The sequence below is a fragment of the Schistocerca piceifrons genome, chromosome 5 (assembly GCF_021461385.2).
Source record: "Schistocerca piceifrons isolate TAMUIC-IGC-003096 chromosome 5, iqSchPice1.1, whole genome shotgun sequence".
Classification (NCBI taxonomy): Eukaryota; Metazoa; Arthropoda; class Insecta; order Orthoptera; family Acrididae; genus Schistocerca; species Schistocerca piceifrons.
Genome location: NC_060142.1, coordinates 664,927,084 through 664,941,190, shown reverse-complemented (window position 1 = coordinate 664,941,190; position 14,107 = coordinate 664,927,084). Strand labels below are relative to the sequence as shown.

Sequence of the window (14,107 nt, the reverse complement as noted above, 5' to 3'; positions counted from 1 at the left end):
GGACACCCTAGATCTGGATCGGCTGAAGTCAGTAAAGTCAGTTGACTTTGGGCCATGAGTGTCTTGTGATCTAATAATATTGAACATGTGTGTACAGTAGTCATTACAAAGTATTTGACATGTAGTGATTAAATAGTAAGCACATGTATAATGTCATCGTTGCATGAAGAAGCTGCAGTTTGCACCCTCTGAATACTCACTCTCCCCTCAGATGTCAATGTGTTGGGCTTTGGTAGGCAGAGCTTGCTTCCTTGCTCCCAGCACTCCAATGAAAACTCAGACAAGACATTGTGAACAAATAGTAATCTTTACGCATCCAAATGGGTTTGAGTCTGATACTAACTCCCTCGAAATCTTGGTAATCGTGACAGACTGATCTGTAATGCAGCCTGGCATCTAAATTAGTTGGAAGATGACACTCTGGTTGGGAACTGGTATAGCAAATAAATATGAACATGAAATAAAGGTTGTAGCAACAGACTGATCCACAGAGTGGACTAAGGCCTACATTTTGTGGTGTGCAGTTGCATCTGCGGTGGTTGGTTCTTCAGTTAAGTTCTGACAAAGTTGTTTGTGCACTGTTATACAGTTTTTAAACTTAGTAGTTTCCAACGATGTCTCATGCTGTTTCTGGCGAAATAATGGTTTAATAAACTTCTGGAAACATTCGCTCACTGTGGTTTTTTTTTTAGTCGTCTGTGCATTGAAGTCATTTAGTAAATTTCGTGTGGTAGTTTTCAGCTGATGTTTCTTATTGTTTCTAGTGAAATATTTCAGTAAAATTTTCATTCACTGTTTTAACTTCATTGAGTGCTCCAGTGGCTGCTTGAATTTTTTGGTTTTGTGTGAATTTTTGGTGGTATTGGTATTAATTGTGGTTAGTAGTATTAATAAAAGTTGTTGCTTTCTTAGTAGAGGGTGAATTTCGAGACAACTAGTGTTAGTTCTATAAATAGTTCTACTGGTGTAACTGAACTTCAGTAACGCAGATGTTCAATTTTTTCAGTAACAGTAAAATTTTACCATGAATGAGAAGTGTGGGCTTTGTCGTAGGCTTGTGAGTAGTGGGTTATGGTGTGGGATTTGTTCAAAGAATTTTCACTGAGGGGAATGCAGTGGGGAAGGCAGTAGGCATTCTAGTGAGATCTTCTCCTGGGAATGCAGAATCTGCAGCAGAAATACGTCTACAGAGGAGCAGGAGCGTAAGATTTGTGCCCTTCAGGTGCAGTTACAATACGCAAAGGAGGAACTAGATAGGTTGAGGAGGGTGAAAGATGCTAGGGAATGGGAACTGGCAGTTGGCAAGAAGGCAGCTAGGAGGAGCTATTCAGACAGTTGCACTTTGCATATTTCCAATAGATTTGACCAACTGTCACAGTTTAGTGGAGAGGAGCCTCTTGTAGCTGTAGGTGCACGAAACATGTAGTAGCGCCCCGCGACCCACACGCGGTTCAGGTACAGCATCCATTCTCCTGCCGTCTAGGCGCGGCGTCCTAGGTTTTCTCGTTCAGGAGGGTCTGCCGGCACCGCTCTCGTTATTCTTCCCTTCTGCCCCAACGTCAGTACACTCTGGGAAATATCCTTTTTCTTCTTAATCTGGGTGACCGCAGGTTCTCACACCTTGCTAAGGATGTAACCGCTGTCACTATTTAGTTGTGGCTCCCTTACCCTAATCTCTATGGCTTCTTTGACGACATAGTCCCAGTATTTGGAAGTCTGTGTCAGGACTTTGGTTTGGTCATAATCCATGCTGTGGAGTTCCGATGGGCAATGCTCAGCGATTTTCGACTTACTGGGCTGTTGCAGTCTAGTGTGCCGTTGATGTTCTCAGCATCAGTCCTCAATGGTACGAATGGTCTGACCTATGTATACACTCCCGCATTGGCAAGGTATCTGATAAACCCCTAATTTACGTAGACCAAGGTTGTCCTTGACACTACTGAGAAGGCTCTTGCTTTTGCTTGGAGGACGGAAGATGGTTTTCACTTGGTGTTTACGTAAAATGCGTCCAATTTTTCCAGATAAGGCCCCACAAAACAGAATAGTAGCCAAGGCCGCCTCCTCCTGAGGTTCATCCTCAGTTTCCGCCGGTGCTGCAGGTGTGGGATGTAGAGTCTTCCGAATTTGTCCTTCCTTGTAACCGTTCCTCCGAAACACAGTCTTCAGATGGTCCAATTCTTGTTGGGGACTGTCCCTGTTGGAGATGGTGTGAGCTAAGAGTTTTGAGCACGCCATTCTTTCGTGCCGGGTGGTGGCAGCTATCCACATGTAGGTACGAATCAGTGTGCAACCTCTTCCCATACACGCTGTGGCCCAAAGTGCCGCCAGCTCGTCTTCTAATCACAACATCTAGGAAAGGGAGCATCCTATCCATTTCGATCTCCATGGTGAACTTAATATTCTCGTGTCTGGAGTTGAGATGTATGAGGAAGTCTGCCAGTTTCTCTCTTCCATGTGGCCAGATAACGAATGTATCATCCACATATCTAAAGAAACAGATGGGTTTTAGATGTGCTGATTCAAGAGCTTCCTCCTCGAAATGTTCCATGTACATATTTGCAACAACGGGTGAGAGTGGGCTCCCCATAGCTACTCCTTCTGTCTGCTCGTAGTATTCACCATCAAATAAGAAGTAAGTTGATGTCAGAAATTGTCTGAAAAGGTTGGTGGTCTCTTCGTCAAATTTCTGGCTGATGAGTTCCAAGGATTCTTGTAACAGAACTTTAGTGAATAGAGATACCACATCGAAGCTCAACAGTATGTCAGATTCCTTAAGTGTAAGGTTGTTGATGCGTCCCAAGAAATCCACGGAGTTACAGATATGGTGTGTACATCTCCCAACATAAGGGCTAAGCATTTGTTTGAGGTGCTGGGTGAGAAGGTACGTTGGGGCACCAATATTGCTGACAATGGGACGTAACGGAATCGATTCCTTGTGCACCTTCGGCAGTCGGTAAAGTCTAGGAGGAACAGCAGCCCTCGGGCGTAGCTTCTTGGTAATCTCGTCAGGGAAGCCAGAATCCTTGAGAAGTGCCAGAGTCTTCCTCTCGACCCTCTTGGTAGGATCGGTGTCAATCTTGCGGTATGCGCTGTCACCAAGTAGGCCCTGCGGGGAAGAATAATGAGAGTGGTGCCGGCAGACCCTCCTGAACGAGAACACCTAGGACGCCGCGCCCAGACGGCGGGAGAACGGATGCTGTACCTGGACTGCGCATGGGGTGCGGACTGCACTGGCTCATAGGAAGCGCCTGAGAGAGGAGGGGGATTGTCCTAGATATACCTGGCGCCGGCCCACTGCCATTCAGTACATCAGCGCACCCGATGATGGCAATGTGGTCGATTGCCGAAGTATTGTGTCCTATGCACACTCATATCAGGCTGTTCACCCGAGATTTATTTAGTCACTTTTATTCATTCTTCATAACTACTCGGGCACTCTGATACTACAAGGGTTAATGGCCTTTCAGACCATGATGCACAAAATTTAACACTATGAGGCTTTTGTACTCAAACAAATGTCAAATATAATTACAAACTATATAGAAAAGCTAATCCATTGGCAAGAGCGAGTTTTTTAAACCTTGTTTAGGAACAAGAGTGGCAGGATGTATATAGTGCCCACGACATAGATGACAAATACAATGATTTCCTTAACACATTTCTCATGGTCTTTGAGAGCTGCTTTCCATTAGAATGTTCTAAATGGGGTAATAGCAGTAAAAGCCAGCCTGGGTGGCTGACTAGTGGGATAAGGACATCATGTAGTAGAAAGCAGGAATTATATCAAAACGTTAGAAGTAGTTACAATCATGCTACAGTAGCCCACTGCAAACAGTATTGTAAAATGCTTAAAAATGTTATTAGTAAGGCAAAGAGTATGTGGCACACAAATAGAATAGCTAAGTCATAGGATAAAATTAAAACTATATGGTCAGTTGTGAAGGAAGTGTCTGGTCAGCAGCACAAGATCGACAATATAAAGTCAGTTCGCAGTAAAAATATTTCTGTTAGTGATAAGTATTTAACAATTATTTTCTGAGCATTGCTGGTAAATTAAATAAAAACTTAGTTTCTACAGGGAAACTTACAACTCTCTTGGAAAATGCGTTTCCGAGACTGATGCCTGAAATACTCCTCTGCGATACTGACAATGGGGAGACTGAGTCAATAATTAACTGAAGACTAAGAACTATCATGGATACGGTGGAGAGCCTAACACAATATTACATTACTGTGCTGCACATGTTAGCCCTGTACTTACCCATATTTGTAATTTTTCCTTTAATAATCGTCATTGTGCTGAACGATTAAAGTACTCAGTAGTACAGCAGCTTTATAAAAAGGGAGAAAGCGATAATGTAGACAATTTTAACCTGTTTCTATGCCATCAGTGTTTGCTAAAGTTGTTGAAAAGGCAGTGTATGTAAGGATAATTGATCATTTTATATCACATAATTTGCTATCAAAGGTGTTGTTCGGCTTCAGTAGTAATTTAACAACTGTAAAGGCTATATTGTCTTCTCTCTGTGAGGTACTGGATGGAATAAACAAAAGATTTTGAACGCTAGGCATATTTTTTTTATTTAACTAAGGAGTTTGATTGTGCTTATCACAGAATATTGGGGTCGACAGAAGCGTCCGATCCCACGCGTCTGCTTTGACCCGTGACGTAAGGGTGTTGTCGTGTGTGACGTCATGACGGCGCGGAGTTTGGTTTGAGTGTGGCTGTCTCCAGTTCTGTTTTAGTTATTAGTAAGGCAAAGAGTATGTGGCACACAAACAGAATAGCTAAGTCATAGGATAAAATTAAAACTATATGGTCAGTTGTGAAGGAAGTGTCTGGTCAGCAGCACAAGATCGACAATATAAAGTCAGTTCGCAGTAAAAATATTTCTGTTAGTGATAAGTATTTAACAATTATTTTCTGAGCATTGCTGGTAAATTAAATAAAAACTTAGTTTCTACAGGGAAACTTACAACTCTCTTGGAAAATGCGTTTCCGAGACTGATGCCTGAAATACTCCTCTGCGATACTGACAATGGGGAGACTGAGTCAATAATTAACTGAAGACTAAGAACTATCATGGATACGGTGGAGAGCCTAACACAATATTACATTACTGTGCTGCACATGTTAGCCCTGTACTTACCCATATTTGTAATTTTTCCTTTAATAATCGTCATTGTGCTGAACGATTAAAGTACTCAGTAGTACAGCAGCTTTATAAAAAGGGAGAAAGCGATAATGTAGACAATTTTAACCTGTTTCTATGCCATCAGTGTTTGCTAAAGTTGTTGAAAAGGCAGTGTATGTAAGGATAATTGATCATTTTATATCACATAATTTGCTATCAAAGGTGTTGTTCGGCTTCAGTAGTAATTTAACAACTGTAAAGGCTATATTGTCTTCTCTCTGTGAGGTACTGGATGGAATAAACAAAAGATTTTGAACGCTAGGCATATTTTTTTATTTAACTAAGGAGTTTGATTGTGCTTATCACAGAATATTGGGGTCGACAGAAGCGTCCGATCCCACGCGTCTGCTTTGACCCGTGACGTAAGGGTGTTGTCGTGTGTGACGTCATGACGGCGCGGAGTTTGGTTTGAGTGTGGCTGTCTCCAGTTCTGTTTTATCTTATTTTATTTACTTTTCTGATCTGTTCGTTCTATCTCGTGAGATTTTTTTTTAAATTTAAAAACACTTATTACTTATTTTAATTATCTGTTTCCTCCAATTTCTGTTTTAGTTTATTATATTTATCTTTCGGATCTGTTCGTTCTATCCCGTGAGATTTTTTTTTTTTTTAAAGACAAAAAACACTAATCAGCTACTGAAGCATTTTTATCTTCTATGGGTTACGACCCCTGGGGAGGTGGGTGGGTATTCATGCATGGCTGTCTTCACTTACACGTTGTAGCTACGCAAGGCATCTAAATTTGTTTATATTTAGTTTGCCCCCCCACCCAAAACACCCCATTTCCCGTGCTTGTCCCGTTAGTGTCATTAGGCTTCTTGTGGAAAGTGTGTGTGTGTGTTTTTGTTTCCGCCATATTTGTGACGTCATGGGTCAAAGCAGATGGGCGGGATCGGACGCTTCCGTATTTCCGAATATTGCTCCAGAAGTTGGACCATTATGGAATACAGGGAGTAGCTCACAATTGGTTCACCTCTTACTTTAACAACAGACAGTAAAATGTCATTATTCACAGTGTTGAGAATGGCTGTGACATGGGGTCTGAGGGGATTCCTGGGAGGAGCAGAAGAGTTTTGGCGAGCAAGTTGGCAACCCTGGTGTTAACCTTGAACCGTTAGCTTCCTCCTCACAGTCGTTCGGCAGTTGAACGTTGCATCTGGTTGGAGTAGGTCACGTTAAAAATGGCTGCACCGATTCAGAATCCCGCCAAATGCGAAGTGCGCTCCGTCATATGTTTTCTTCATGCAAAAGGTCAGTGACCAGCAGATATTCACAAAGAAATTGTTTCTGTTTACGGGAACATTACGAATCGACAAAATGTAATGAAATTGTGTCGTCATTTCTCTGAAGGTAGGACCAATGTTCATGACGAACAAAGAACAGGTCGGCCATCTGTGATCTTTGATACCCTTCTTCGGAGAACGGAGGAAGCAATTCATGTGAATAGACGCCTCACATTGAAAGGATTGCATCAGATCATACCAGACGTGTCAATGACAACTCTTTATGATGGTGTGACTGTCAAGTTAGGGTACAGGAAATTGTGTGCACGCTGGGTTCCAAAACTGTTAACAGAAGAACACAAAAAGAAAAGGATGGGCTTTGCACTCGGCTTCCTCACACGCTATGCTGAAGCAGGTGATGAGTTCCTTGATCACATTGTGACAGGTGACGAGACGTGGGTTTATCGCCATACACCTGAATCCAAGCAACAATCAATGCAATGGTGCCATTTGAATTCACCAAAAGCCAAGAAATGCAAAACATCAATTTCAGTGAAGAAAATCATGGCTTCTGTTTTTTGCGACAGGCAAGGCATTCTTCTGTTGGAATTTATGCCTCCTGGAATGACAATTAATGCTGCTGCATATTGCCAGACTTTGAAATGTCTTTGAAGGGCAATTTAAAACAAACGTAGGGGGATGCTGACAAGTGAAGTCCGCTTGCTTCATGACAACGCTCAGCCTCACACAGTGCTCGTAACCAAAGCACTACTCTAACAATTCAAATGGGACGTATTGGACCGTTCGCCATACAGCCCAGACCTTGCGCCCACCGACTTCCATGTCTTCCGTTACCTGAAGTCACATCTTGGTGGAAAAACATTCCACGATGATGAAGAGATCAAAGATGAAGTTGAAATGTGGTTCCGACAACAGGCGGCAACCTTTTATGACTGTGGGATACAAAAGCTTGTGCACCCACTTAACAAATGTTTGGATAACGGGGTTGATTATGTCGAAAAATAACAAATAATCCAGTTAATAAGATGTAACTGTCTTTTTCTAAATAAATGTTCTATTTAAGGACTGTGAGCCATTGTATCTTTACTTTTCGAAATGCCCTCGTATTTTGGGATAACTCTTCCCATTCTCAGCAGTTTGTGCGATAAATGGTGTCAGTTCACGAACCTCATGTCAACTCCTGTTCACTAGTCTGGGTATTCTGACATTGGCCTCTCAATATATATAATCTTTTCTGTCATTTCTAGTTAACAGTATCAGCTTATTCCCAAGAGTTAGCAGCTTTCACTCAGTTAATACTAGGCAGAAATCCAATCTGCATTTTGACTGCAGCACTTCCTTAACTCTTGTGCAGAAAGGTGTGCAGTATACTGTTGCATCCATTTTCAATAAGTTACCACATAAAATTCAAAAATCTTAGCAGTAATCAACACACTTTCAAATCGAAATTGAAGAGTTTCCTCATGGGTCACTCCTCCTATTCCGTCGAGGAGTTCCTTGAAAAATTTAGCTGATGCCTACGTAATATTGTTTATTGCGTTTACTTAAACTTATGGATGACTTTTTTTTGGGTTCATAAACATTTTATTTATCTGTTATTACTTTTATGTTGTAATTTCATGTACTGACATGGTCAATGACCTTGGAGATTTGGTTCTCAATTTGGTCCTATGGAACTAGAGATGTAAATAGATACCAGTCTTATACAGGATGTCCAGACAGAAATGGTCAATATTCAGGAGTCTAGATCTACACATAAAAGGAATGATCATTCGAAGCAAAGTAGTATAGTAGCACAGTAGTTCAGTAGAAGAGATGAGTTTCACAGCAGCAAAGACGAGCAAGTGCTCATAGCTCTTAATCTATGCACTTTAGAGCCCACATTTACTGGATATTTTTTCTTGTTTTGGTCCATACTACCACCTCTCAAAATATGGAAAGCAAAGATCCTGAAGTAAAAGAGATTTAGTTCACACCTGAAAGATGAAGTGTTCATAACTCTTAAGCTGTGCATTTTAGAGCAAATGGTCACTAGACTTTTTTGCTTCGAATGGTTGTTCACGTCATATCCCTGAATATCGACAACACCTCCTGGGACATCCTGTATATACATAAAACTGCAAGGTAGGCTAATTCTTACTGAAGGGTATACACTAGATGCAAAATACTTTCATCGATGTACTTTGCTCCCCCTATTAACAATCTGGTTTTAAGTTTAACGTTCCCTGTTTACTGTCTTTATGAAGTACTAGGACAACACAATGCCACTTGGTCAAGCAATATCTTACCTGTCATTTCTGCCATACCTGTAAAACTAATTACTTGGTTTATGGTGTTAACATGATGGACACATATATGTTTGGACATGTGCGTGTGTCCATTTTAATACCATGCAAAAAAATGATTGCCTATACTTGAGTAGTGGACTACACCTCTGCATCCTACAAATAAGCACATATTTAATAATGCTGATGCCAGTATTCTCGAAGCCAGAAAATACTCAGGAGAGCAAAGACTAAGCCTACTTGAGAATCAGTGATAATGATACAGATGACACTGATGTGTCTTTAGTTTTAATTTGAGTATGAATGAATGCTTCAACTTTATTTAAAGGTCTTACTGACGAATTCATTCAATCTTAAATAAAAATGTAGGAACGGTTTGCATACTATGGTTTACTACATGAAGATATGATATCTCTACTCTAACTATGAGACCATAGTTCAGGGCCAAAATTGTCAGAAAGCTATATTCACACTCATCTGTGCAATAAAAATGGAACACTTAGAAAAAACAAAATCCAGAAACCAAGTTGTTCTTGAATCAGACAAATCTATCCAAGCCTGCAGTCCACAACAAACGAAGAGAATGTTCATGTGGGAGGTAATTCCTTGAAGAATGATGTATAGCCCATGACAAGAAAACAGAGCAGAATGTATACTAATAATTGTATCGCCATTTAGTATTACACAAATATTGGAATAATGAGAAGGCATATTTATAGGTCAATGACAGCCACTGTGATAGTTTACCAAACAATTTCTTTAATTATTCTCGATGTCGAGAATTTATTTCAAATGTACCTTAAAAAAGAATTCACGCTAAGGCCTACAATACAATGTACGAGTTACCACTGTTATGAAATGCTGTTCACAACTGTTCCACTAATAGTTCGATGCAAATTAATTATTAGTGATTAATGTCTTCATGTTTTTTGTCAGCATGACTATAGGCATTTAAGTACACTTCTAAATTTTTTTTAGAGTCAACTGGTGGAGAAACGCTCGGTATCGAGGAATAATTTTACTCGCTGTGTCAATAAATATTTCGGTCACTAGTCAAATTAATTTCCGAATGCAACCAGTTAAAATGGTAAACTTTAACGTACGCTGATCACGTCAGTCATGCCAGTTCTGATTAACATCAACATTAACGCTGACACAATGATGCTTTTGTTGTTGTTATTGTTTACATCGTGCCACTTCGCTACTCATTCACGACACTGATTTCCTTGCTCCCACGACAATTAATTTCCAATAATACTGCTAGTGTAACAAGTATTACGGCATATAAAATAATGAAAATATGAATTTCAACCACAGATTACGAAAGGCACCACGCTACAACATTAATTAAGTAAGTTACATACCCTGGTTCGATTATTTCGCCTTCCTTCACCAACAGCTTTCGAATTACACCCACGGTCTTTGCCTTCAATTTTTGTTCTGTCGGTTTCTCTGCATCCACATTTAGGTTGTAAAATAGTAGCACACGACCTATAGAAACGAAAGATCCTTCCTCCACGGCCCATTTTAAAAGTTTTGCTGGTTTTCCAAGCGGGAACACAATTACGCCTTTTGCGCCCATGTTGACTGAATGTCTGCTTTGTTTTTCTAATACTACCTCACACACTATTGGATGGCTCCGGCGGAACTGACGTACTGGTGACCAATCCGACGTGTTTCGTCACGACGTCGCAAACTTTCGAGCGTAATTTGAATTTAACAACACAGCGCAGCGTGTTCGTATGACGCTCGGCGGACTGCATGTGGTACCCAACATACCAGTTAACGACACGATTTACAGCATGGCATTATGAGTTCTAATTAAAGTCGTAACTTTGAACAGGGTACAGCGTCACCAACATTCACGGTGTCAGGAACGGGCCTTCTTTTTTAAAATCTAAATATCTAGAAACGGGGACAGCTGGAAGAAAGTAAATGTATTGCTAATATATCTTGAGGTGATTTTCTGCAGGAAACTCATTATTTGCGCTCGTGTTTCTTTCAACGAGGCACGTAACCGAGAGACGGTTCTTTGTGGGGAGGGGGAGTGGGTCACAATTTGTTACTCTGGCTTCCCCCAGTGTTATTTTATGTAACTCAGCCACTTTTTACAGATACAATAAACACAGTATTTCATACGGCCATCTAAATATTCTTGATATATTTCTACATATACATCTATAATCTGCGAACGATCGTAAAGTGCGTGGCAGAGGGTATGTCCCATTGTATCAGTTATTAATGTTTCTTCATATACCCAAGTGCAGGAATAATGACTGTTTAAATGACTCTTTCATGCTGTAATTAATCATATCTTGACAACGTCACAATTACTATATGAGCAATATATGGAGGGTTGTAGTGTACTCCTAGTGTCATCAGTTAAACCCACTTCTTGAAACTTCATAAGTAGGCTGTAACACTACTGCACTGCCATCAGAAGAAAAAGCATGCAAAGAACCATCCATAGCTAAGACAATTGTAGGCCTGCAAAATCCTTATGTACCAGATAATCCAGAAGACATGGAAGCTGTCACTGCATGTCCAACTGCACCCACAGGAACAACAACAATAGTAGTAGAAATAGAAACACCAACAACAGAAGAAGAGGAAACACCTGCATGCCCAGCCGTACTCACAACAGCAGCAGCAGCAGTAGAAGACACAGAAACCCCACCAACAGAAGAGGAGGAAACAGCTGCAGGTGAAATGTGTAGTGTAACAAGCAGGCAAAAAATAGTGCCTCCATCCCACATGAAAGATTTTTTAATGTCAAGCACAAAGAGGAGGAAACCATTACAATAAGTAGAACTAAATTTTTCACTGTATTTCACCAAAATATACAGTCCATAAAGAATAAAATTCAACAACTAGAATTAGAATTGCAAAAACTAGACAGTACCATTGTGTTTATTACTGAACATTGGTGTAAGGAAAATGACATTATATATTTTGCATTAACATCTTATGACCTGACCTATTCCTATAATAGAATTAATATGAAAGGTAAGGGTTCATGTATTTATGTGAAAAAAGGCATAACATTTAAAATTAGTAAAGATCTTATACCATTAAGTGAAGACAAACATTTTGAACTATCAGCAGTTGAAATAACAGAAAACAGCTTGTCAAAAAAAATTAATTGTATTTTGTGAATATAGATCCCTCAGTGGTAATATGGACATTTTTGTCTCAAAACTCAATCAGAGCTTAGAAAAGGTAACTTGTCCCAAAATGAACATTCTCATATGTGGGGATTTAAACACCAACACAGTGCAATCAGATGATCTTAGTAGTACCTACTTGAACATTCTCTGCAGCTATGGCATAACATCACTTGTTAACTATCCAACTAGAGTGACCAAACAATCTTCCTCAATAACAGACCATGTAGCAACAGACATAGAAAGAAAGCACTGTCTGTCACTTACTCGTTCAAAATCTAGGCCTATCAGATCATCTCCATCAGATATTAAAAGCAAATATTAGTGTAGAAGTCTGCTAAATTGAATGCATGCAAGAGGGCCTTCTCAGAATCAAACCTATGCCATTTCTCGTCTCAGTTACAGCATGAAGGGTGGGAGGAAGTGTATGCAGAAACAAATGTAAACAAAATGTTTAATAAGTTCATGACAATATTTAAACTAAAATTTGAGGACGCATTCCCCAAAACACTGCATTCAATTGGAGCAACAAACAAAAATAAATTGGTGACCAGAGGTATCAAAAAATCCTCTGAAACCCTAAGGTATCTTGCATCCATCAAAAATTGCCAGACTGACCCAGTGAGTACAACAAAAATTACAGGAGAACTTATTGAAAAGTATTGCTAGCTGCAAAAAAAAAAAAAAGAAACTTACAAATGGCAAAACATTTCTGAAGGCAGGTAACAAAAGTAAAGCAATCTGGAACATAATTAAACAGGAGACAGCAAATGATGGACAAAAAAATCTGGAAAAACAGATTAAAAGCAAAGATGTTGAAATCAGCAACCCAAAGGAACTAGCAAACTTTGTGAATGAATACTTTGGTGGGATTGCTAAGGAATTGCAACAGAAATTTCCAAACACATATGTTCAACACCAACAGGACCAGCCATCACACACAATAATGCCCTTTCCAACAACAGAGCAAGAAGTGGCATGGGTGAAACACCATCTAAAGAATAAAAAATCCACAGGGTTAGATGAGATCCTAGTCAGTGTGCTAAACAAATGTACACACAACATAAAAACCCCATTAACAATAATAATTAATCTAGCTTTCAGACGGCGCTGCTTTCCTGAATAGCTGAAACAAGCAAAACTAATACCAGTACTAAAAAATGGCAATGCAAAAAATGTAGAAAACCACAGACCAATTTCCTTGTTATCTTGCATTTGCAAAATAATAGAAACCATAATGAAAAATAGACTAACTAGAAAAATTTAACCTTCTCCGCAGTGAACAATTTGATTTCAGGCCCACAAAAAGTACACAGACAGCTACAGCACAGTTTACCAAAGTCGTACTAGAAGCATTAGACAAGAGTGAGAATGCAACAGGCTTTTGACACAGTTGAGCACAGAATTTTATTACACAAAGTAGAAATATTAGGAATAAGGGGTACAGCAAAGCAATGGTTTAAATCATACTTGGAAAACAGGATGCAAAGAGTTGAAATCTCACATATTTGCCAAAGATTGGTAGTAAAACACTTATCTCATCCAATATATATTAATATAGGTGTCCCCCAGGGAAGTGTACTGGGCCCAGTCCTATGACAGGCACTGTAGTGATTACAGACAACAAATCTAATAAAGCTCTCAGAGACATCCACAACTGGCCACTAAAGAATAAAGTAACCCTAAATGTCAAAAAGAGAAACTGTATAAAATTCTGAGTAAATAAAAAACCCATTGACATTACACTGAAAGTAAACAATGAGGTACTTGATTGTCTAACAGTAAATTCTTGGGGATGAATGTAGACTGTCAGCTAAAATGGACAGGGCATGTGAGAATTCTTGTACCAGTGTGCAATATTTCCTCCCTCAAAGTAATCTACTTTGGGTATGGGTATATGAATTCCGTCCTCAGTTATGGGATAATGTTTGTTTTTTATGGGGGGGGGGGGGGGGGGGAATGCTGGAAGCATACAAGCTGTTTTCAAGATACAGAAAAGAGCTGTTCGAATAGTAACAAATAGCACTAACAGGGCACACTGCAAAGAGTTGCTCAAAAAGTTAGAAATTCTGACAGTTCCATGTGAATATATTTATCAAAACATAATGTGCATAAGGAAAAACATTAATCCGTATACCACAAACAGCACAATTCACGGCCATAGAACCAAATCGAGACACTGTTTACATCTAAACAGAAGACACAAGTCAAAAACTTAA

General features: G+C 39.7%; 1 protein-coding gene across 1 annotated transcript in view; it reads right to left on the bottom strand.

The window, feature by feature from the left end:
* Positions 1-10,318, bottom strand: part of LOC124797964 (RNA polymerase II subunit A C-terminal domain phosphatase) — a 70,441-nt gene extending 60,123 nt beyond the window's left edge. Inside the window, exon 1 of the mRNA XM_047261127.1 lies at positions 10,089-10,318. Coding sequence (XP_047117083.1) covers positions 10,089-10,306 — 218 coding nt within the window. The 5' untranslated portion in view covers positions 10,307-10,318. The remainder of the gene's footprint in view (positions 1-10,088) is intronic.
* Positions 10,319-14,107: the final 3,789 nt, after the last annotated feature.